The sequence below is a fragment of the Temnothorax nylanderi genome, unplaced genomic scaffold, assembly GCF_030848795.1.
Source record: "Temnothorax nylanderi isolate EJ_2023f unplaced genomic scaffold, tnyl_v1.0 TNYL_tig0225_pilon, whole genome shotgun sequence".
In the NCBI taxonomy this organism is placed as follows: Eukaryota; Metazoa; Arthropoda; class Insecta; order Hymenoptera; family Formicidae; genus Temnothorax; species Temnothorax nylanderi.
Genome location: NW_027249287.1, coordinates 27,905 through 53,804, shown reverse-complemented (window position 1 = coordinate 53,804; position 25,900 = coordinate 27,905). Strand labels below are relative to the sequence as shown.

Here is a 25,900-nt window from a genome sequence, read left to right as displayed (position 1 = left end):
CGTGCATCGTCGCGTGTGCGTGAGAGACCTACGCGCCTAGTGACGGCCTTCAAAGGCAACGCTCGCCTGAATATCGATGCTTTGCGAAGTGTTGATGTTTGCCGAGATGTACCTACGATACATCCGAGACGCGTTCTCGCGTAAAAACAGCTACAGGTATCCTAGGAATATTCTTAGAGAAGATTAGAACGCGCAAGAAAGAGGAATGGAATACGTTGGTTTCAACGACAGTTAGATAGTTTCAAATTAACGCAAAGCGAATTTTAAGTTGTCAAAAAGATTGTCGATAAAATTTAGTAAACTGATAAATTGAAGACAGTCTTCGAATTTTCAAACGTCGATAAGTGCCAAAAATTAATGTATTACTCACATTAAAAGAATGTAAGAATATCTGATTGAGATAATAATCGAGTGTATCAGTTGAGCATCCCTAATCAATATAAATTAATTAACCATCTCAAACACATGTTCTACTTGACGTGATATCATATACACTCTAAACACAAGTACAATAAAATGCAGCAATTTTTCTCTCTAAGCTCACTTCGTTATCCATTTCCTTGGCCACCGATTATGTTATTATTAATTTATCGTTATTAAAGAGCCAAATATGGAGGAAAGGACTACATGACTGTCAATTTCTATCTATCTCGGATATTCTACGGATTTAATCACGGAACGTTAACTTCGACGCCAAGGGAGAAAGAGGAAAATATTAGAGTAAGAAGCGGCATCATATTAAGGCAATACACGCGCGCGGCACCATCGCGGAATAAACGTTCCGTATAGTCATAAGCTTTATTTTCCGTTGGCGCACGTTTTGAAATGCACCTTATGGTGCGCCTTATTAAGATGCAAATATCATGTCAGTTTCGCAACGCCACCGGGGTACATTCGACGCCGTACACACCGACGTAATAACGTCGACGCTGGCTCGTAGATAAATAACACAGAGATTCGCGATTTTCGCGAATTTCATTACGCTCCACTTTCTCTATCGGCGGAAAAAAATGCTGGAGAAAAAAAACAATTTGCATTTAATTATCTCGAAAATCTTGATACGCCGGAAATTTGGAGTGTTCTTATCGTCTGGTGTGCTTTTCGGCATCAACGAGACAAAATAATGTATACACACGGGTCGCCACCTTATCCTACCTCGCACCGAGGCTTAATTCTTATCGTTATCTCGGCATAGCGTTGCTCAAAGCCACTGCTACCGTATTACCGACACCCTATATTTAGATGTAAGTCTCGACGAATTTCTTTTTCTTTCAGCGCGATAATGACGCCGCGCGAGCGCGATCGCGTGAGTGTAAGTTATTCGCGAAAATTCTTGCGATCGCATATCTATTGTGCAATGACACGTATTACGTATTATCTATTATCTCGGTTAAGAATTTAATTAATGATACATGATGCACGATACTAAACCCTATATTACATCGGTCGCATAACGGCTACGTGAAAATAACTGGAGGTTACAGCTATCTAACGACGCAAGGCGCAATGGGTCCGATACCCTTCAATCTAAATGTGCTGAATTCGTTTGCATCGCTTCACCATAAGCAAACGAGCACGATAACATTTTTATTGCCCGTTCTGTCGCCCCGGCTTAATATGTTGTCGTGAATGCTACATTTCTAGAAAATTACGTAAAAAAGACGGGCAGAAGTGAATGAATTTTTTTCATTAGGCTTCATCCGATGAAATATCATTTTCGACCGATTTCTGACTAATCGCGTTTCTCGTATCAAGAAAATTTATTATTCACAGAATAAACCGAGATATTATATATATATATGTGTCCACGCTACATAATTCAATATATCAACGCTTAGTTACATAAATTATTGATTATTAATTCAATACTTTTGAAGTAGAACACTTCGAAGTAGACCAACAGTAGAAAGCAAAGGTGACACCTTCAGATATAGAATTATCGTATATATTCTTCTACTTTCCTCTACTAACCGAATGACATTTGCCGTTATAGCTATGGTATATCACGTTCCATAATGTTATCGATGCAAATGTCTGTGGCGAGCAATTTATTGTATCTGTAGAAAAAACATGCGGAAACGCGCGCTCGACCGGTACACTTTCCGAGTAGACCTTCGAGAGCAGACCTACGTGCGCGATCCGGCACGCAGACAGCGAAATGGTATGTTTTAAAAGGTCCAAATCGTTTCACGGCATGCGGCCCCATAGGCTCTCGAGTTACCTACGCGTGTCCTTGGGGGGACCAGCCTCAGGTGAGCCGCTAGAGGGAAAGAAAAAAATAGGAAGCAAGGGAAGAGAAAAAACGCGCTCACGCGCGCGCGAGCGAGCGAATCTTCTGCCTCGTAGCTAGAGAACGGGGCCCGTATATACCCGGGCCTCGGGTCTCTCAACGGTAATCCTAAAAATAAGTCCCACGATAGGCAGGGTTCTTCTTCTTCTTCGAGGCTTGAGACACGCTAGTGAGAGTCTCGTGCGTGGATCTACAGTTTCGGGACGGAGACGAAACGCGCGTCTCTCCTCGTGACTCATGTGAAGGCTCGAAAATCCCTCTGGGACATTCTCTCACGGAAGAATCGTGCGACAGTTCGCCGAACAAAATCGTAAAATTTTCGTGAGGATTTCGTCCAAGGATCTCGACCTTTTAAAACATACCGAAAAAACACTGAAAGCGACTCGTAACTGTCCTATTGTAAAACTGTTTAGAAAATCCCTTTATTTTTGAGCCACTCAAGCAAGTCCGTCTGCATTTAAAAAATATCCCGATCATTTATTAATTGGCAGATATAAATTTGATTATCGAGATAAGCTGTTCTATAAATTAATAAATAGAACAGGTATACGTCGAATAAGGCTCGCGATGCAACATGCATCGCATCTCTATACATATATACATGTATATTTTTTTCTCTACACATTTAATATTCTGTAAACTTACTTGTTTTGAGAAAACGGCGATATCCTCGTTGAAGCTTTCTGACGAACAGACATCACCACCAGCTACACCGGGGTCGCGCGGCGTACACGTTGCCAACTCGCACTTTTCGAATATGAGTGCGAGGAGCGGGAACAGGGGGTGTCTGAAAGAAGAAGCGAGAGAGTGCGCTTGAAGATAACGGGAATAACGCAAGACGGGTGAGCGCCTGAGCGCGCGAACGGCAGCAGATACGCATTATGCTAACGGAGCGTACCGCATCGCCCGTTTCGCAAAGCAGCGCCGATCTCGGTAGGCATGCTAATTAACACCGCAATCTTTCGAGCTTCTGGCCGACGGCTTCTGGCCCGATTCATTTCTGCGAAGAGGCGATAAATTATTATCCGATGCCCGCGATATTACATAACGAGTGCGTCGGCGCTTGCGAAAGGAGGCGCGAAAATCTCGAACGCGAAACAAACTTGGCGTTCAGGAATGTAATTAATTACTCGAGATCGATGTAATTAGCAGATCTCGCATACGTATCGTAAAGAAATACGCGGCAATAATAATATTCCTCGTCGTGACGACAACAGTCCTGCGCCCGAAGAGTGTCTTCTCCTCCTCCGCGAGTGTTCTGAATGTTCCGTGTGCCGCGGATGTCCGTAAATAGCGTTTCTCGAATCGCCGAGGCGTGGCCCGTGCGAAAAAGCCGATCTGAATCGACACAAAGTCTCGTCCGCGCGCGGCGGTAGACCCGGCCGCACGTTTTTCTTTTATCCGCGTAGCGTTTTTCTCTTATCCGCGCGTGACCGACAGGGTGGGCCGCCTGTTAGCGCTACGAGGACGCAATTAACTCGGACAACCGTGGTGGCAGAAGAAGCGAAATCCGGCGTGAAGCGCTTAACCGAAAAGCAGGGGATTGCTTCACTGCCGTCCGCGTGGAAAAAAATGATTCCGACCGCCTTCGTACGACCATTAGATTTCGCTCCCTGCATTTTCTTACGCGGAAAAACAATGTTACGCGCGAAGACCTAGAACACTGGCTAACTACCGCAGTTCTAGATGTTCTATTCTTATTCTATAGTTGCAAATTCTTATGCATATTTATTATTATTGTAGTTGTACTTTTCAGTAATACGATTTCCTGTCATATCGATCATTATCTCTGCGAACGCGCACCCGAGCGCCCATTTTATGTGTAATAAATTTATACCCTATCTTTCTGTGAGACACTATCAGCAAATAAAAATTGTTCAACTTCTACCGTCTTTTCCTTAGCTCAATTCATAATTTATTCATAATCCGTGAACACGCATGGGCTGTATATCCACGGACAAATTGAAAAATGGTCGATAATAACGAATGGATCTTCTTTGCCAATAACAATCAGAGCGAAATAACACGTGTGTTCGTGGAAAACTGCAAATTCAATGGATAGAGCGTGCTAAATAATGAACACAGTCGCGAATCGTTTTTTTCGTTAAGTTAGTCTCGACTTACGTTTATATCGATCGCGATAGATCCAGACCCGCGTCTAAAAACACTAGTCAGAGTTTAGCTACTAATATAAAACGATACAAGTTATGTAAATAAAATTGACTTAATTCGTTATTTTTTAAACGAGGAAAGCTAATCAGCATAAAATGGCTGCGTTGATAAATAACTGCATTAATAATTAGGATCTAATTAAAAAATGCAAGATGCAAAAAAGCCTATATGGAAAATCCTTAAAATGATTCGATGAGGGAGAGAGCGAGAACGAGCAAGCGAGAGAGAGAGAGAGAGAGAGAGAGAGAGAGAGAGAGAGAGAGAGAGAGAGAGAGAGAGAGACAGAGAAAAAGAGAGTAAGGAGAAGAGAGGAGGGAGAAAAAATGGAAGAGGTTGTCGTACCGCTCGATACGGCGTAATATTCCTTTGTGCGTATAAGCGCGTGTTACACGTAAAATACGCTTACCAATGCGACATTAGGAGGATGAGATAAGATTAGGTCGGTGCCTGTGCAACATTGTTGCAAACAGGGGCTTAACATCGAGGTTTAAAGCTGACACAATTCTGTGACGTGGAATTATTTATTTGTTGATGTAACGCATGACGTTCACAGAGAAATTTTTCTACTTAACGTCTACATTGAGTCGCTTATATGAAATTTAACTTTAGAGCGATGTACAAAAGAAGGACATATTTACCATTGCCGGGTATGCAAATGCAGTTGACGTCATTTTGAAGTTAAACGAAGCTCACATCGACTTCTAATTTGCGTTCGTATCGTTAACATTTTACTTTAGAATTTGTCAAACGATCAAGTCGTATGTAAATTAGAGACACAGGTGGACAAGAGATGATAAGAGTGTACATACGCAGCTTAAATACGCAAAGTAAATTTCCACAAAACAGTGCATTTAATTTGTATGCACGTTCATTTGAGACGAATGTTAGCGAATGCAGGAAGACTGGGAACTGACAGTGCTATTCAACAAATTACACAGAATTAAAATATCACGGCAACTAATAGAAAATCCCTCGTACACGTTAATTTTCTTTATCCCTTTTAAAGCACTCAGTCTCAAACAATAATTAATAATAAATGTAAAAAATTCCGAGATATAAAATCTTTACGGTAAAGAAGTTTTGCAAATAAATAAATCATTAAACGTCTATATATAATAAATAGGCTATACATACTGGATGTATGACGGACGTCGGTTAAAAGTGACCATTGACACGGATTTTTAGCTCGCGGCTCGTCCCGTCCCGTGGGGGTTATACAATTTCAAAGACGGCGATGAAACCTTAGAGGGGTCTCGGCCCCTCAAGAGGTTCGAGACGGAGAGAAAAAGAGAGAGAGAGAGAAGGAGCGGCGCGAACGTGGTAGCCGCCAAAGTGGAGGCGTTGTGTGCGCATGGTAGCGGGTCGCGTCTCGCGGCGTGGCGGACATAAAACGATTCGGAACGAATTTCGACAAATTGACGTGGCCGCCGCGAGCAACGTACTCTCCTGTGCGCGCCAACCTGACCGAACCGAACCACCACAATGAACGGACCAGAGCCAAGGTACCCGACCAGGCGGAAAAAAAAGCCCCCGTCGACTTTACCCCTTTCGCCCGCCACCACCACCACAGTGTGGTCTTACCTATATGTAGTCGTTTTTTTCCCCGCTTTCTCCTTGTCCATATCTCTATCGCCTCTACTTGCCGCGGCTCCTCCTCGGACTCCTATCCCCCGGCACCACGGACCGTCCACCACCGGATAATCGATTTTAACGCAACGTCGCGCGGTAATTGTTAATTTAGATTTTTCGCGCGCTCCCAGCGGTATTGAAAGCTCCTCCGTCTCCCTTTTTACGCTTCTAATGAGATCCGAAGATGGCTAACGCGATTCGTGAGATCGTTTTCGTGTGGATTAGGAAACGTTTAAAAAATCGCACGGAACAAAGTGATCATTCTTTCTTTTTTGGCAGAGTCGAGCCTCACGAGAATAAGATTCGCGATTCTCGGCGATCTCAACAATCTCGCTCGGCGTTTTCTCAGGCCTCGCGGAGCCAATCGGATGCCACAGTTTCTCTCCTTTTTACGCGCGGCCCAGGAAAACCACCGAGCCGCGCGTTGCGGGCCCCGCGATTGAACGCCCGGCGGTACTTTAAGTGCGCGTTTCTTGAAAACGCGGTCGCGCGCGTCGCGACAACAAAGTGCAACGTCGATGACAAACGACGGCCAGAAACGAGGTGTCAGAATGATGACGGGACCGCAAAAGGTAATGATATGATTGGGCCGTTGTACGCAGTATGGGGGTTGTTTGCGGTTTTGCGGTTTCCGCCCCTCAAATCGTCGCCTCTTCCCTCTTTTCCCTTCCCCTGCCCTCCCTCCCTCCCCTCGGCTGTCTCTCTCTTTTTCTCTTTCCCTACGCCTCCCCCGCGCTCTCTTTCTACCGACTCTTATTATTGCGCACGAGCATCGTCAATTTCACGCCGTATACCGCGGTTTACGATTTGCTAAACGACCAGCGACACGTTTTCACGCGCATGGCTTAATTTTGTTGGCGGCGTAGTAATTTTGAGAATGTCTTTCGATTTCGTCGCAAATGCGAGAAGATCGTGATCGCAATACCGATGCGCATAATAATCGAATATAAAACGCGAGTCATGGAAACATCAAGTCGAGAGAGAGAAAGAAAGATCAAAGCCCAAGAAAGAACCGAAGATAAAAATAATGTAATTATTAAAATTTGCCGTGACTTACAAATGCAACCGTTTACAAAGCACTTCAATTAGCTAATGGTTAATTAGACTCGTTGTTTATTATAGGACGCAATTACGTATATCAATCGACCATGTCAGATAATTACTTCGCGCAAGAAAAACAATTTTCACAAAAATCTTAAATTATTACAGTAAAATCTTCTGTCAAAAGTGAAAAAATTTATGTACAATAGTTACAATAGATAAAATTAATAAACATTTTGAAATCCCCTATTCTTTCAGCTTACGATATATTATTCTCAAATACAGAGTTATAAATAATAGCATAAGATGTTACAGCTTCTATAAAACCTTTACACTTTATAAATCAATCTAAGAAAACTATGAAAAAAACGTGTTGTTTTTGCGAATCATAGCACAAAGATAACATTTTTTCGCAGAGGAATCCAAGAAAAGGTATATCAATTAAATCGCCAATCATAGAAACGATACCTATGGGGTTTCTTATTATTTCACTAAGCGATCGATAATTGAACGATAGCACTTCTCCGTCTGTCGGGCGATAAATTGTCGCTCGGATTTGCGTAAGACTCGCGAGACGTCTAATCCGTAAACGACCCCTTGCATAAGCCAAGATTCCAGTGATCGGTTAGTTTCGTCTTCACGTTACATCCGGTTCTTACGTAAAACTTTACGAGGAGAATCTCAACGTCACGATGGAAAAATAATCAGGGACAAGATTCTTTTTCCACATTATTTTAAACGTTTACGACGTCATACCTTATTAAATATATTATTACTATACTGTACTATACCTTAATTAAGAAAATATTGAAAAACAAGTATGTTATTATCATTACTGAAAATTCAGCAAAATATATATTACATTATTAAAAGTTTTATTTGTACACATATGTGTCACCAAAGATTTGTAAAATACTTCTTTATCTTTTATTACTTTATTTTATTACAACGTGTACATTAGTAAGATCTCAGTAAAATCCATCTCTATATACATTTATATTTATGCAACTTGTTTTAAAAATTCATCCTATGCAATAAAATGCATTAATATGTCCCTGACTTTTTCTCTTTTTGCCGCGCCTCATTACATTCGAGCATGAGCAGCATCAATCTCCTCGCACGTGGAAAGTCCCACACGCGGCTTTAATAGACGAATTAATCGACTCGGATGAAACATGGGACAAAAATGGCTACGGATTCTGCAAGCAAACGACTCAATCCGACCTCACCAAAAGCGTATTGTATAAATCAGGATTAATCCGTATAGACGCGAGTATTCTTAACATCCGAGGTTTTTTTAGCACAGTGAGAAAAAACAAACGTAGCATAGTGTGAGGTCACAGATATTCCCGGAATTCATCCAAATAAAAAAAGAAAGATATATTTCAAGATTCAAATTTTGTATTGGAAATTATTTAAAACGAGTAAAAATAAACTCTTTCTCTATCTCTCTCTATCTCTCTCTCTCCCTATTTTTTCGTCAATTTTTCAAATAAAAAGAATTAAAACGAACTTAATCCGGATTTATCTTCGCCTTTCAATTAATCTCCAAAATAACCGAAATTTAAGATACCGCTACACGATTGGAACAGGATCCTCCCGGCGACGGGAGAGTGTGCGTACACGCGTATAACCGCGCCGAAAGCGCTCGTTCCAGCGAGGCAGGCACGGCACAGCAGCGACGGCGGCGTTCCGAGAAAGTTGTGGAATCTCCTGCTCGGGTCGGACCGGGGCACACGACGAATGGACAAATTACAGGGTGCACAGAATAATGAGGCTCCCGTTCTAGGACGTACATCAGAAATCGGGGCATCTCGCGGCTATAAATCACGCGGAACACGGCCGCCGAGCCGCTCCGTAAAACGGCCAATTGACGTGTTTCAGCTTGTACGAACGATGCGCGTGGCACGAGCTGCTGCACGGCCACAGCTATAATGATGTAGGGAGAAACAAATGCAGGAATGTTTGCGACAAAATATAAAAATAAGATGTAAGAACAAAGAGTAGTGCCACGTATCGCGATATGTGACAATAGTTTATCGCGTATATTATCAAATCTATACTTTTATGTATACTTTATACGTGCAATCTTGCTGTAGCTTCTTATTAAATTTACATATATATACACCGAGCTTAAGCGAGAAATTTGCGTAAAAACAGTATAATACGTATTGTCACCGTGAAAAAACGGAAAGTATCGTTAAGCCGGGGACAACTCGTTGAAACGTGGTTATCTCTCGGAGTTAACCATATGGTAATGATATTCTGTTCGACTTTGCAATGTATCGCAAAAACGATATCGCGCGTGATACGGAAAACTGAACACGCTACTTCGAAATGTAACGTCAGTATTATTCGAGATTGAGAATCCTAATGATAGTAGTAAACTATTTCTCTTTCGATATTTCGATAATTTAGCAGCCAGACTTTCTGCTTGGATACTTGGATATCAACTGACGTTTTCTTACTAACAATATAACTTCGGTATGGATTACGTATTATCATGAAATATTCAATAGCATGATTGTCATATTTTTCTTGACAAACTATAAATTATTGATGTCATTAATTTTTGAACACTTTAAATGGTTTTTCAGCTTATGTTTTATGTCTCGTTATGATACAATGTTTAATTCAATCCAAAACTTTGTTTTTCTTAAACATATCATTACTATAAAATTTCTATTTAAAAAAATATTAAAATATATTTAATAATCTAAACGAAAATATTTCTTTCTAAAACAATAGCTATAATATTAAAGCATTTTATGCTAACGTTATATAATATAAATACTTGTTCTCACTAGAGCAACTCTATCACTAGCGGGAAAGAGAGAAAGAGAAAAAGATTGCCTTCCTTTCGAAAGCGCGGGAAGAAATCACGGCGATCTAGCAACGACTTGTCCGTTACGGGCAGTTGTTGAGGCAGGTCGAGTCAGACCGACTCAGAAAATCAAATGGCCAAGACGAATTTATGTGCATTTCAAGTTCGTCCCGCGTTTGCTCTCGCACCTGTCTCTCGCCGAAACATCCCGCTTTGGAAAATGGAACATTCACCGATACGTACTTTTATGCAAATTTGACAAGTAACCTATAGAGACAGATTACATAATCGTCGCCGATTACCGCAATTATTAGGTAAGTCTGCAATTGTACCTCAAACCTAAAGTTAGCTGTAGGATCGTCGCAATGACAGCTAAAAGTGTGCATAATAATATCGCGATAAGCCTGCCTTTCGAAATGTGCGTTCATTATCGTCGCGCAATAATACTCGTTTTTACCGATCGTCGCCGCATTGCACGACGCGCATCCGATAACAAAAAAGCAATATATATACGAGGAAAATACAGAAAATCTCACTCACCCGTATATGGCGTCCTTGTCACGTTTGTGGACATCGGGCACCGCGGAGGCCGCGGCCGCAGCTGCCGCCGCGAGAACGTGCTGCGGCGGCTGAGGAGGAGGCGGTGGGTATTGGGGGTGTGCTGGGCCCATAGCTCCCAGGTGTGGGCTGTGATGGAGGCCGGGAACACCGCGGGCACTACCGTGTGGATCGTATAGCCCCGCGCCTCCACCGCCGCCACCGCCCTCGAGGTAACCCCCGTGCAGCCCGCCATCATCGTACTGCAATCACAAAATTGTAAGAGTTACAAAGCTGAAATAGATACAAGATACTTATTCTCGTGTATTTACCGATGCCTTTTTTTTGTATTCAAAGACATTAATAATCTCATACACACACATTCTTGATTAGATATTAAGTATTGGGGAAATGAGATCGTTACAGATTAATCTACGGACTTAAAAATGCTGCTTGCAATTATTCGCTAGTGCTTCCTAATAGCGTAATCCTCGAGTTTCTTTCCTATTTAAATATAGGCACTGTCTATTCTGGCGTTGGCTCGTAAATTTAGAATCGCGCGTTTATAACGATTGACGCAAGGACTCGGAGCGCACACGTGGATGGAGAACGTTCAAAAGGTGACACGGGAGACTGCGAGAATGTCACGTCTTTTTTTAAGCATTTTTTTTTTTAAACTTGTAACAATCGTAATTCGCGACTTCAAGTTCGCGAGATGGCATCAGCTGACGCTTCTAAGAACAGTAAACTGTATTCTATAAGCTATAGATAACAATGTGGCACATCGTTGTGATCCGTGCCGGACCACAGTGCAATTAAATTTGAAAAATAAAAATTCTCATATATACGTCATCAATCTACTGCCAACAGTTGAAGCTCAACCTATCATTAGTCGAAAATGATAAAAATATACAGTGTGAAATAATTGAGTTGGTAAACCTGTTTGAAAACTTATAATTTCAATAATTCTTAGATATAATACGGGAGTAATTAATTTTAATTGCTGTCTTTAATTAAAAACTTTTTCAATTTGACAACCAGATATTTCCAAACGTAATCTGCCCTGCTCGCGATAATGGAAGGTTATCTTATTGTCGAAAGGAAGTGTGCTTTTAACCAACTATTATTCTATTTTCAAAAGACACAAACATCCTATTGGAACTTTTCCGCGGGATCACGATTGTCAACTTTTTCTTCGTTACACTATCACTGTCGGAGAAAAAGATAAGATTTAATCGCCGCGGGAGAAACAATTAATTACGTACCACCGTACGACCGGTAATAAATAACCGCGTATTTCAATTATACGCCTAGCCACGCCAACCTTCCTAGAATAGCGCAAAAAAAGGGCAAGGCCTTGTGATTTCTAGCAATAAAATTCTCGCGCCGATGCAAAGCTGATGGATGACAAACAAAAGTGCGCTAATTGTCGGACGAATTCGAACGTGTGTATCGACAGGACACATACACACACATACGCGGAGAAAGAGAGACAGCGCTTAATGAAAAACTGAAGACTCGCTTCGATCGATCGCGATCGATTGGTCGGCCGATCGAGAACGGAAGCAATGATTTTCCCGAGTCCTCCAAGCCCGCGCCGCGGCTTGTCACGCCAGTCTGCGCGGGAACGAAAGCAAGCCGATTATTATCGCTAATTGCTTAATTCTAGCGTTGGACTCGGGAATGCCGCGTAATTTCGTCGTCGCGAAAACAAGAAGCGGCGGGAATTCGCGATTACCAACCGCGGCAAGTGGGAATGTGTATAACTCGATGCAATCCTGAAGAGTGCAATTGCGCCCGTTACGAAGCGATACTGCAAAAATATCGGAAACGATCTGCAATCCGCGTTCTGCTTAATTTAATTCAACCTTTGGCGCAATTCGCTCCTGAGAGCAACGTATATGCGGAAATCCGCTTAAGCAGAGAGGAAAAATATACCTACGCGTAGTCCGAAAAAAGTGCTATTACAACTGTCATCTATCTCTCTCCCTCTTTCTCACCTAATTTGATTAATCTTGCGCCGAATATCAAGATTGTGGCGAAATCGCGAAAATAACGCGGTGCGAATCGAATCGCCTGCTATATTGCGCTTGAATTAATCCGTTACGCACGTTAAAGTCACTCAAACGATCCGCTTGCGGAGCAGAATGCGAATATGGCGGTGCGCGTTGGTTAAAATTCGTCCTTCTCAGCTGCGCGCGACTTGTCCTCGTTTTCGTATCGCGAAAGTGCGGTGATAAGACGTCGCGAAGAACCGAACAAAGTACTGAATTAATATGACCCGATATCTTCATCGACGTTCCTCGTATTTACCATGCAACTCTGAGTGCTCGATATGTCCCTCATTCTTTCCGCGAACGACTCCTCAACTTAATACAGCTGAAACCTTGATTCCCGATATATTAAGTTAAACACATTTCGGCGCGTTGCAAATACTATTGACAAGAAAAAAACTAAACGCGCTATATTTATCTTTCCCAACACAATCTAAGATGTAATAAATAAACCGCAGACGTTATTTTCTCGAGATAAATTATACATCTTGTAGAAATAATTTTTGCAATATTAATACATAATAAACTATTTTTCAAGCAACCATGAATATTTCCACTTTGCTTTGCGGTCTCTCTATACATACAGACACGCAAGTTGCACCTATCCGCGAAAAACGACGTAAAAGGGATTCTTGTCTGGTAGCGCGCGAACATGCCACATCTAGAATGCGAATTTCTCTCAGCTGGAGGAACTGAAAAAGGCCATGGACAATAATTCACCGTCATGGCAGTATGAAGATATCACTCGACGGGCGAGCGGAATATCTTAAAGGGTAGCGAGGAAGCGAGGTAAGGTTGTGTCTCGAGACGCGATCGTGGAAGACTCGCGACTATGAACGCGTCCCTACCGACGATGAAGCTCGTCGTCATGCTCGTCGTCGTCGTTGTCGTCGTCCTCGTCAACGTCGCCGAGAAGATCCGCGACAAAGCCGGTTCGAGAGAACGCGCTCGTGCGCATCGTATACAATCACTATTTGCAGACGGCGTTAATTTGTGACCGAAACGGAGAAGTAACAGGGCGACGCGTCGCGACGATGTCGAGCTGTCACCGAGACGTACGAGCGGCGGGCCGGCATGACGTGGAAAGAATATTTCCGGAAAACGGCGTGAGGAAGCGACGAGCAGAGTTTTTAGTGAACCGTTAGTCTCTCTCTTTCTGTAGCGAATTATCTCATTCTCCCTTTGTTAATTCCTTCGAGCGCACTATCAATATTGTACCGCCGCGAAATAAAGTACCTAACGAATGTCACACATGCATGGGAATTCATATGACCGCGCTTAAGTGCAGAATTATGTTGCGCGCAACGTTCGTCTCTCGGGCAAAAATTGAATAACGCATCCTAGGGTTAATACACGAATTTGTCCTGTCATGGGGATTAATGCAAGACGCGAGAATTCCGACGTATGGAAATGACGTTTTTGCGTAAACGGCGCGGCGCGGAGGCCGCTTCGGTTTCGCGCAGCTGTAACCGGCTCGCGCGGCAGGCCGGGGAGAACCGAGGGAAATTTAGCAAAGCCTGACAAACGACCGCCATTTATAAGTAGATAGGTCAAGGCGAGCGCTTAAGCATCTCAATATAAATTGCGAAAAAAACGCAGAGGCAGACGGCGGCGACGGGGGAGGAAAGAAGGACAAAACGCGGCGGCGTATTCGCCTGCGCTCCGCAATACTCGTGTGTGTGTTGCGCGCGATTATCTCTGGGTGAAAAATATAAATCGACGGAATACATCGCGAGCGCCCGGCGGATCAGAATTCAGAAAATTGCCGAGTGATGAAGGTGCCGCCGTCGGCGAATTTTGCGAGCCGACGAGGTAAACACCAATAACCCGACAACGCGGGCCCTTCGCGTCTCTCTTTCTCTTTTTCATTTCTCTTCCCATCCGCTCTTTCCCTAACACTCCGCTTCGGTCTCCGCGCACTACGCCGCCGGAGTTGAAATCAATTTCAAAATCGTATAATATATCACACGAAGAGAAATATCAGAAACATCCCAACCGGCTATTAATCTCTCGCGAGAGCAATGCAATGCGAAAAGTTTCGCTACGTGAAAAAATTTCGAGGAAAAAATTAAATTCGCCTTTGATATAGCCAGGACTGTCACCTTCGAGACACAACTTCGCCAAATAATTTTTCACATAATCCTATTTTTATTAAGAGTGTAATCTCCACATCTAATTTATGTACTCTTTAATCCGTGACGAAGTGACAGAAAATGGAGACCTTGGGTAGCATCAAGATTTTGCAGAGAAAGAAGGCGAGAATCTCGATGATGTTTTACGGTGGAGCAAGCAAACCCACCTCGAAATCGGCAAGCATGTTTGCGAGCTCTTCACGTCAGCCATAATGTTTTATTTCGAAACAAACTTTTGCGTCGAAATTTTCATTTGACATTTAGTGTCGGCATGAAAATAAAACTCGTTCACCAAGGGGGAGGACCGCCTGGCGTCAAATATAATCGAGATAGATTGATTATTATTTAACGCGCCAAATGACGATTTACAATTTATAATAAAAGTTCGGCCGATGTGCACCGATTGCCAATACTAAACTATTTAAGAACGCTTTTGCTGTTAGTATCGCGAAAGAGGAGAAAGAGAGAAAAATAAAAAAATAAAAATGCTCTTGTGCATATCTACTTTTTTGTAATCATTATTAATGTTTAAAAGAATATTGTAATATCGTACCTTATCGTACATTTATAAAAGATGTTTTTCGCATTTCAATTTCGTTCTATTTCCGATTTGACTTCGTTTAACATTTAACATTTTCTTTTCACTACTGCAAACGATTACGCGATACATAAAGTATAATTATCACACATGGCGGTAATTAATTTCCTTAGAAATTCAATTATCTCAAGCATCTCGTATAAAATCAGATAGAATTCTCGTAAGCTCGCGCCTTGCTGTCTTTCCTATCGCTTCTTTCTCTCTTCCCTCTTTTCTCATTATGTTTAGAATAGAAAATCTAACGATATAAATCACGGTAGTGCTTCCAGTTAACCCTTATGTGATCACGCTACGAGCGCGGTTCTAAGACAAAACGTTTTCCTCGTAATTACAATTATATTGTCTGTTTTGTAATGTAACGAGCTGCTCTTCTTTCGGTTGTTTTTTAACTATATTAAGACACTTATTTATAACAAGCAAACTTACTTTTTTTCTATTGCAAGTTGGTAAATTTAAACGTTTTCTTTTCTGCGTCGTCTGATAATTTGTGAGATGTGAGAATATTGTATTTCGAAGGTATCCAGACGTGCCACAACGCGAGAGACACAATTTCCGAGTCGTTCACCGGTAAAGCCATTTCGTGCATCTGAGAGGCGTTTGACAGGAAGTTTATGGTTGCATTTGAACGGTCGCACTCTGACTACGGGCATATTTTCGGAAAACAGAATTAGGCTCGTATCGGAGCGGCGCCCACCATGCGGCTCTAAATCGCGGGCAGTGCGGGCACCGAGCCGAGTTGGGCCCCATTTATCTCGCGCATGAATATGCCTAACGACTGTCCAGACGAAAAGAGGAAAAAAACGGCCGGCGACGCGACGCGGCGCGCACGGCCAATGGGGAACGGCGAGAAATCGATACGACTTTAATCCGTAGGCTAAAGGCCGATATCCGCAATCGGGAGAGCGAAAGTGATTGATGGATGCCTATAAATACATAATCACGGGCTCATTCGGCGGCGCGGCGGTACAGCGCCGACGGACGACGAAAAATCGGGTCCTCGTCGTCCAAGAGAGCCCCGTCCGCCATTCCCCCGCGCGGCGCGGAGGTCGGAATTTTTAATCCGAAATGCGCTATCGCGTTACGTGAATTTCCACACCGCTCATGCGAAACGCGATTGCACACCTTTCTCGCTCGTTCAATTCCTAAATGCTGCTTGACTCTCGATCGCTCGCTAACTTTCCGCCGGGACGAAATTCAGAAGGATTAGAAACACAAATGAGGAAATAAGAACATGTCAAAGTAAATGGCAAATTTAGAAAAATAAGTAGAAATGAAAACAGGACTGTGATACCGATGTTTGTTCGACAACATGCGACAACTAGCGACAAAAACTTGGAGTTTGTAAATGGCACTGTCACATTTCTCATTAAAATAAATATCGATAGATCTTTGGAACAAGCCATATGTAGAAGAGCACAAAATAAGTAAACTTAAAAATCGGAAAAAATCGCCAGTAATCCCGAATAAATTTGATACTTATCGTGGCCGTTTGAATTCCCGGATACCTGTCATCGTTTGCAGGCAGGTAAAGATTTTTTCAGGTACTCTCGTTGTTCCTTCGGCAATCGCGCATTTAGCAAAAATACTTATCGTATATCATCGATATTTTGCAATCTCCGACGGAGCGTTAAGTCGCTGAAAAAAAATTCACCTGTCAGGGACCCGAGCTTTGCCGTAGACGACCGCTTTCTCCGATCTACCATCGCGAAGAATTCTCCGCGCTGCACGCAAAAGAGGTTTGCGATTGCCATTGAAGCAGACACGCACGCACGTTTCGGCAATTTTGCAAGCGCAAACCGGGACCGAGCGACGGGATGCCGAAGCGGAATTGAGCGGTAAGAAGCGCATCGCTGGGATCGACTCTGCACGACCCGGCTGCGATTGAGACACGCCGGTACCAGACGCAAACGTATTATTTGCCCGAAATTGTCAATACTCATTATATCCGGCTTACTCGGAAACTGTTCTCAGGACGAAACGCACTTAACACCTTGAGGACGCATTACAGAACATTTATTCTTGGCGACGGAAACGTGAAAGAAAATCAACATAAGATACATTTCTTTCCCATATTTCTCACGGGAAGAACGATTTTGCTGAAGTGTTTAAAAATTTAGCTATAAGATACAAATCTGAAAATAATTTTGTTAGACCATCAAAATAATTATGCAGAACACTCAAACTGATTGCTGTAATGTCAAAATTGTTTACAGCATAATCAGCGACCTACTATAATTATTTTGATGTTGCAACAAAATTATTTTCAGATCTGTATCTAGCTAAATTTTTAGACACTCCAGCAAAACCGTTCTTTCCGTGTAGCTCCAAAAATTGAGGAAGCTAAAATTGTATACCAATTTTAATTTTCGTTTGTATTAACGGAACTGACTGAGCGGTATGGAAGCAGAAGTAGGTATGCGAAAAGATTTCGTCGGTATCCCATCAAAAGTTGGGCAACAAAAGAGACTGTGGTCAAAAAAGGTCACATGTGAATCGCATCACAATGCCACATGTGTGAAACGTGTAAACATGGGAGTAGTTATCGGCGCGCGAGAAGCACTGCTTTCGCATGGATTCAGTTATCGGAATCAATACGGCCTGTTTAGCACCGCGCATTGAATGATCGAGAAGTGTCAATGCGATCGAACTTAATCTGCCAAGTTTTTCATTTCGCGGATTGAAAAGAGTTCACTAAGTATTTCGTATTTGCATAAAACGAGAAAAATGTTGGAATAGGCCGAGTATCTCGCATCGGCAAAACAACTCGGGCACAACTTAAAAAAAAATACCATTTTTTAAGAATAGATTTCAAACATTAATCCATAATGTGTCAATTCTATCGTAAAAACATTTAAAAAAGACATGAATATTAATTGCTCTTCGTGGAAGCTGGATATCATGATTTGCAGCAATCTACTTTGAAAATGTGATTTGTTACTTACTCGATATGATATGAAAGGTAAAAGATTCTTCTATCAATATGTCATGATATGTAAAGGCAAGAATTAAAACTTCTTTCGCGCGTTATTTTAGTATTACAATTATTAAATTTACATGATTATTTAAAGCATTTAAGAGTACCAAGAGCCGAAAAACACATTAGAGAGAGAGAGAGAGAAAGGAACATGTTACCTACGTCCGACGGGCAGAAACGTATCTCGTAACCACGAAGAACAGCAAGCACGGATCAACGCGAAAATATGTAAATAAAATATTTAACATTAACTGATCTCAAAAAATTACTTATCGAGGGTCCAAGCGAGGGTCCAAGTATCCAAAGAATGCAATAGCTGCATTTATATTTTACTCCATTAGACGCACATTAAATACACAAATTGCGCTTGGACTTAAATGCGTGCATATGATTTTTTGACAGATTTCACGTAAACGATTGTAAAAGGCTGTAACGAGGCTATTGTCCCGCAGCTCGTCGCATTTGACCGTCGCGTGAACAAGAAACCGCAGACGACGCGAAGCCTGATTAATTCTTCGAAAAGAGATACACTAAATTTTGCGGTCTCTGTGACGCGGCGAATTTTTAATTCAAAATTCAGATGAATATTATGTCAACGGTAGAGTATTAGATATGATCGTACTAAATTGAAAATAATTAGATAAAAAGCTGAAATAGACGTTAATGTGCTTAGCTTTTTTATTCGAATAAAAGAATATTTTGGAAATCTCATAATGCGAAAGGGAATAACACTTGCATTATTAATACGGTATACTATAGTGCTACTATAGTGCCTCAGATTTGTTGTAACATGATTCATTAAGTTCGTGTCACTCCTGGCGTTCAAATTGTAAAAAGGGGATTTCAATGACACTTAATTAAATTATCATAGACAACTATCTATTACCGGGACAATATCGCAATTATTTATCACGTTAATGGAGAATAATGAAGAAATAATACGCCTAACTTTTGACACGTTAGAAATGTTTACGAGAGACGGTGAATGGAAACGCGTTTCGGAGCGGCGATGCCTTTCATCATTGAGAACAACAACGAAATGTCAACTCGCCGCTTGTTTTAATTAAGCGTTCGTAACGTCATATGCATTTGTCGTCGCGCCCCTAAGTGAATGAAAATCATCAAACTCCGCGCTGCTTCTGAAATCCAATCGAAACGCTCTCCGTTCGAAATCTGCGCGTATAAATCCGTGCGTGAAACGCGATTTAAAGACAATTTAAAGACAATTATTATATATTCGGAAACAATACGCGATCCCGGGGTGAATACTCGGCCCACGGAGATAGCGCGAGCGTGCCTGAAATCAGTGAGGATTCTTCGCGGCGAGTCTTCCGAAACGATCACGGCGTAAATATTCAACAGACGATCCCTATTCGGGGATCCTCCCGAATCCCGCACGACTCTGCTGGCTCGGTGGAGGCTCGGTGGAGGCTCAGCGAGGCATCGTCGCGACTCTCACAATCGAGGCCAGAGGAAATTTACTCCCCGGTGTTGCGCTATGATTATCGCTCGTAATTACGCCGCGCGGTCAAAGTCGTCCGATTACGACGCGTGTAATCGACACGTAAACACGAAACGAGCCCGCCAGACTCGCGGCAAATTCACGGACCCCGCTCTCTCCCTCTCGCTCTCTCTCTCTTCATTCTCTCGCGACCCTCGCGAATCGGCGGGGTGCCGATGACACGGGCGCGAATTTCGCGCCTGAGTAAGAAGCTCGCTCACGGCGAGCCCGAAAGCCGGAGCCCCCTTTGCGCAAACTGTGCCGTTTCTCTTTCTTCGTCGCCGTCGCAACGCGTTGTAAGCAACGTTACAAAGCGCCGAGGCGGACGACATGTAAATTCCCCTTTCGACACGGCGTCGATATTCAATTCAAATTCACCGGCCGCGGACTCGCGCGCGTCCAAACGAAACTTTCCTCGCCTCCGTCGAGACGCGACGCAGCGAGAGAGAGAGATAGAGAGAGGAACACCGTTTTTAGTTTTTACAGACTCACGCGCCACGCTGACTCTTAAAGGCCGGTATTCATAGTCGAATCTTATATTTAAGTCCGACTTAAGTACGATCTTAAGATGCCATTAACCAATCACAGAGCCGTATTAGCATCTTAAGACATTACTTAAGACGATCTTAAAATAAGAACCAACTATATGAATACCGGCCATTAGGACCGGAAACGAAATCGTTGAGGAAAATCATGGCAGCATGATTCACAAAAACTCACGAAAAATCCTGTTGGCCAATCGCAAGCGCGCGTTCATAAACGGACGGACAATCAATCACTTTCGCACTTTCGAGAATATTTCTCCTTAAAAACGCGGGATTTAGAAAAGGTAAAACTTCCCCAACGGCATTTCGAGTCTCGTGAAACTTTCATCGGGACATTTTTAGAGCACTCCGCAAAAATACGCGAAGGAACGTCGCGACATCCTCGTGGTTTCCCGTCACTGGCAAAGTTGTTACGTCATCCTTCCGAGAAAGGTCACAAGATTCTCTTTCGAGCACCGTATTTCGGAATCGAAGCCGGGCGGAGGGGGCGGGGGATTATCTTCGCCTCTCCTATCGATCGCATCGCCTAGCACTGAATCGGAGAAAAAGGTGCGCGCAAAAGTGCAAGTGCAAGTTGAAACATACCCTTGGCTGCGCCATGAACGCCCTGGCCGCGCCGGGGAACTCTGCGTGCTGAGCCACCGTAGCGGCTGTATTTTCCCACAATGTAAGCAAGCGAGCCTCGACACTTCACTACACTTTTTCTCGGCACTGTTGTAGCGCGCGCGCGCTAAAGCTTAATGCTCGGACGCGCTGCGTGACGCTCGGCGAGCGGCTTTCACGGCACGGAGAAGGAAAGATGATCGGTCGTCTCGCCCGACGGGAAAAGAGGACGACGAGAGGGATTCGTGGCACCGGATTCCGGGCTCCGTCGGCGGCCGACGGCACGCTGCGAGGTTCAACCGCCTTCTTCCTCCGCTTCCTTTTGAAGCCAGCCGTCGGGATGCGCCGTCACTCGCGCGGACCGACGCCACTCGGCTTCGACAATCGCCGGCCCGTCGGCCTGCTCCGCTTCCGCTCCTCCGCTTGCCGATCCTTCTCTCTCTCGCTCTCGCTCTCTCTGTCACTCTCTCCGTTTTCTCTCCGTAGGTCTCTCTTCGCGGGATCCTTTCCCTTTTGTTGTCTCGTCCTCTGTATTCTCCGGGACTCACACATACACGCACCACACGCGAGGACGGCGTCGTTCGGAGACGAAACCGGCGGCCCGACGCTCAATTCAAACTGTCGCGGACGTGCGTTGTCAGCAGTGCTCGGCGGCGACGGGTAACGTTTGCGGTAGTAGGACTCGTACGACGGCGACGACGGCGACGGCTGGGCCCGGCTGCGCGTGCTTCCTCATCATCGTCGCGGCGACACTCCACCTCGGACGTCCTGGATAACACAGGTACTCTGGGCGCACCGGCTCGGGGTGTTAGGAGCGAGACTCCTCTCGTCAATCCCGCATGTCACAGGCGAACGGGAGCTTACGCTCGGCCACGTGGTTTGACCTCCGCAACGCGGTATCAACAACTGGCGAGGTTATCTCGGCGAGAGAGAGAGGGGGAGAGGAAATACCTAGAGCGTCGCGTTGTTCGCGAGGCCTGGCAGCCGAGAGTGCCGCATCGAGACACGATCCGTGAGGTACCTCTTCTCGGGAGATCCGCTGCGCAAAGTCGCTCTCTGTCCACTCTCCTTCACATCCGGTGCACACGCGGGGGCACACAACGCGACGCGACGCGACGCGACGCTTTCGAGAAAGACGTCCCGGGTTCTATTTCACTGTTTCGACACACAACCGATGATCACCGATCGACGACGACGATGTTCACTGACAGAACCACGTTTACATTCTCTCCGAGTTCACTGAGGTATCAAGGGGAGGGGGGGGAGGAGAGAGAGAGAGAGAGAGAGAGAGAGCAACGGCCACAATGACGCCCGACGACGAAGATGACGACGACGACGGGCGCCACGACGCGAGCACTATTCACCGTTGCGCCGCTCGCACACCTTCGCGCGGGTGTTCCGGCGTTTCACGGCGAAAAGACGCGCGGCGCGTGACGCACACGGTGCGCGACGGCACGGCGGCGGCGTTGCCACGACCCGCGCGCGGCGCGGCGTTGTTTTCTCCGCGCGAGAGAGATACGTTACCTCCGGGCGCTCCGCGGTTGCCGCCTTTACACACGTCGCCGCACGGGATTCTAACACCGGGCGGCCCCGCGCGCGCGCGCGCGCGCGCTTACGTTTCGTCTCGGAACGACGATCTGTCGCGCGCGCGACGTCGACGAGGGCGAAGGAGAACGCGAGATGTGTACGCGACGCGACGCGGCGGTATATCGCGATGTGAAACCCGCAGGGATCCGGTGTACGGGCACGCGCGCGAACCGAGAGAGGAGACCGCGCGACGAGCGAGTAGACTGTCCGAGCGCGAGAGACGACACGGCGGGCGACCCTCCTCCCTGACCGTGACTACTACTGCGTGTGGCACTCGTAACTCCGGCGGACAGAAGGCGGTATAGGGTTCGTAGTGTGTTACCCACGTTTAGCAGCGGGCCGCGCGGTCGAAAGGCAAGCCACGGGGATATGCGTGTTTCAGGGTTTCCCCCCCACGAAAAAGCCGGACGCCGGAGGTTTGTAGATCGGCCACACGGGTAAAAGAGAAGAGCGGAGCGCGTAGCGCAGCGTGGAGAGCAGCGCCTAGCGCGATTTTAGATCCTGCGCCGTCCGCAGTCGTTCGCCAACTGTCAATCAGCGCCGCGCGTAGCGCGGGAGTGGGAGACGCCGCCGACACGCCCACCGGCGAGCGGCCAATGCGCCGGCAGTGCCCGCCTATCGGGAACCCGGGCGAGAGCGCGCGCGGCCGCAGCGCCGCGCCGGCGGGACCGCGAACTACGGGATCCTCCGCCATCGCTACACCACTACCAACGAGACCGCCGACGGGCGATGACGACGCCGGCGACGGCGGCGACGCCGACGACCACGACGACGACGACCGACGACGGCGGCGGCGGCGGCGATGACGACGACGACGCCATGGCTAGGACGAGAGCGGGAGAGAGAGTCATTCGCGAAATACAGCGAGATACGTGGATCGGGAGACTCCATCGCTCCAATTCCACGCTGGCGCGCGGTCGACCGAGGCGTTTCCCTCGCGTTTCCCGGCTTCTCCTGGCCTCCGAGGCTGTTACAAGAAAACCGGAGAAAAATGCACGACTCCGCGTTTGGTTTCGAGTCTCGCTACCAGAAACACGACTCTAAAGAGATTTTCCAGGTTTCAATAATATCTATTTGACATTGATACAGTTCGATCAATATTCTAATTTAAACGTATCGGCAAACGGTTCGTGCCTTTTTGTTATTATGAAAAGGTATGTAATAAAGAGGGAGGAAGAAAGGGAATACGTGAAACGTGAGTAATTTTACAGTTTCATTGACTTGCAGCGAACTTGACGTGAGTATTAATACGACTGACTGTAGCACTTCGCGCGGAGGTAGGTGCCGTCGGTGATCGACACGGGACAAACAGCGTAAAATTTGACATTGCACTTTTAGAACTGCTCGTACCGGTGGCTCGGCAGATCGAACCGAACGGTCACGCGCGCTTGCGCGCGCGCGAACGCAGGATAATACTGACAGTCAGCATGGCGAGTGGTCTTGGCAGAGAAAGAGAGAGCGAAAGAGAGAGAGAGAGAGAGAGAGAGAGAGAATCCGCTGCAGGCCGTTCCTCTATGAAATACAAACGCAGCCACCTGAACAAATTCCTATTGATCCTAGTTTACGGAATTAGAACTGATCCTAACTCAACAATTGTTTCCTCCCTAAATTATAATCCTTCGTGGGCGTACCTGTGTACGGTAAATATTTTATTTACCGGGATTAAGCACCGACTAATGTCGCTAATGGCCTGTAATCTTTATAATCTTATCTAGAATAAATCTTTTCAGTCACCATTTCCCGTCGGACGGCAGGTTGTATGCGGCGGCGGAAAAAAAAATTCTTCGGCTGGCCGAAGGCAGCCACATATCGACACAAAGATAACATATTTGTATATGATATGTTTCTTTTGTTACGTTGTAAATATTGTGTTAAAGTCACTTGTACAATGCGATTAAGTCGAAAATAGAAATCGTTATACGATATTTATTTTCATATCGAACAAAAGACTTTATATTCAAAGTTTCAAAAATTTGATGTTTCATATTTTATTGCTTGTGTGCGTGTGGCGTAGCAAATTCTGCACATATGTATATACTAGCTCATAAATCATACTATAAGTGCTTATATCCTCCAACTTTTATTATTAATACCTATTTCTTTAAAATTATTCTGGCGAAAGTTGAACGTGATGTATAACAATAGCTATCAAAATGCACTAATCGTACAACAATGATATATTTATCAAAATAGAGATATAAAATGAACGTTTTAATAAAACTGCTAATGCATTCGTCTAACGCAAGTCACATACCCACCGGACCGTAAATGAAATTATCGACGGCGCGGCGACCACGCGCGTGTTCCACCTTTTATTTTTTAATAATTTAGCCGGTATTTTCGCGGCGGGCACCCGGCGGCGCTAGCGATCGAGCTTTGAATGAACCGAACAGCTGACTCCGCGTAGGAATTGGGTCGCGAACGTGCGGTTTCGAACTTTGAATGGTATTCGGCGTTCGGTGAGTAATAGCGACAGGAGGCGGTTGCAGGAGGACGTGGAGGAGGGCGGGCGACCTGTCACCGACATCACTCAGTGTCTCCCTCCTGGCGTTCACTTCGCTCGATTTTATGACTCTCTCATCCCGCACTTTCCCCCCTTTGCCACCGCCACCGCCGCCGCCGCCGCCGCCGCCGCTCCCGTGCTCGTCCTCGCGCGCGTTTACACGCCGCGTTTCGCATAATATCGCAAATTGACACATCCGCATTCGGCAGCCATCGATCGACGTGGCGGGCGGCGCCGTGTTGGACGCCATCGACGTAGTGGATAATGAATCCTGAATTCCCAAATTTATATCGGACGCGTCTTTCTTGTATGTATATAGAGATACCTACGCGGAGATAAGACGAGAGTTGTCTCTCTTCGTGGATTTAACTTGTTTATTCTATCGCGTAAACTCAATATTGGGCGGTCTTTAAGTACGAGTATGATAATTAATTGTAACACTCGTAAATGCAGTAAATACAGATAAGTGAAGGGGATAATAAGATTGTGCTAATTGTAAGATGAACTAAAATTACACTGGATATTTGCAAGTAAAATTTATCATACAAAGATCATGAGAAATTTTTTTTTCACAGAACATTTTAAAGATTAACTCTTTGCCTTAAAAGTTTAATTTTCTTTGCTTATTCATATGGCAAACTCTGACAAGCAACTGAAGGAAATGAAATGTTTGATCACAGGTGGCGAACCAAATAAAAATACATTACATTAATTAAAATTCTGTAATTTTAGAAATATGTATCAAAATAAGTACCTACCATTTGAATAAAGAATTTAAAAATACATTAAACACAAAAATGTTTGTTTATAACAAGATAGTTTCGAGCGTGAAAATCACGAGAATATTGTTTAGATTTCACCCGAGCTAACATTGAGAGCGTTCCTCTTAAAAGAACAACTTTCTCGTTTG

General features: G+C 44.7%; 1 protein-coding gene and 1 long non-coding RNA gene across 3 annotated transcripts in view; one reads left to right on the top strand and one right to left on the bottom strand.

Annotated features, from left to right (window-relative positions):
• Hth (Meis homeobox homothorax) overlaps positions 1 to 23,097 on the bottom strand; it is a 55,364-nt gene extending 32,267 nt beyond the window's left edge. The window contains exons 1-4 of one of the 2 annotated variants that reach the window (XM_071717760.1): positions 22,814 to 23,095; positions 20,883 to 22,104; positions 10,497 to 10,756; positions 2,936 to 3,077 (exon numbers count right to left, since the gene is read on the bottom strand). In XM_071717760.1, coding sequence (XP_071573861.1) covers positions 2,936 to 3,077; positions 10,497 to 10,756; positions 20,883 to 20,897 — 417 coding nt within the window. In that variant the 5' untranslated portion in view covers positions 20,898 to 22,104; positions 22,814 to 23,095. Of the gene's footprint in view, positions 1 to 2,935; positions 3,078 to 10,496; positions 10,757 to 20,882 lie in introns of both variants that reach the window. The other variant, XM_071717759.1, reaches the window with a different exon arrangement.
• Positions 23,098 to 23,349: 252 nt separating this feature from the next.
• Positions 23,350 to 24,554, top strand: LOC139779414 (uncharacterized). Its single transcript, XR_011719893.1, has 2 exons — positions 23,350 to 24,127; positions 24,218 to 24,554. It is a non-coding gene; the product is annotated as an uncharacterized lncRNA (long non-coding RNA).
• The last annotated feature ends 1,346 nt before the right edge of the window (positions 24,555 to 25,900 follow it).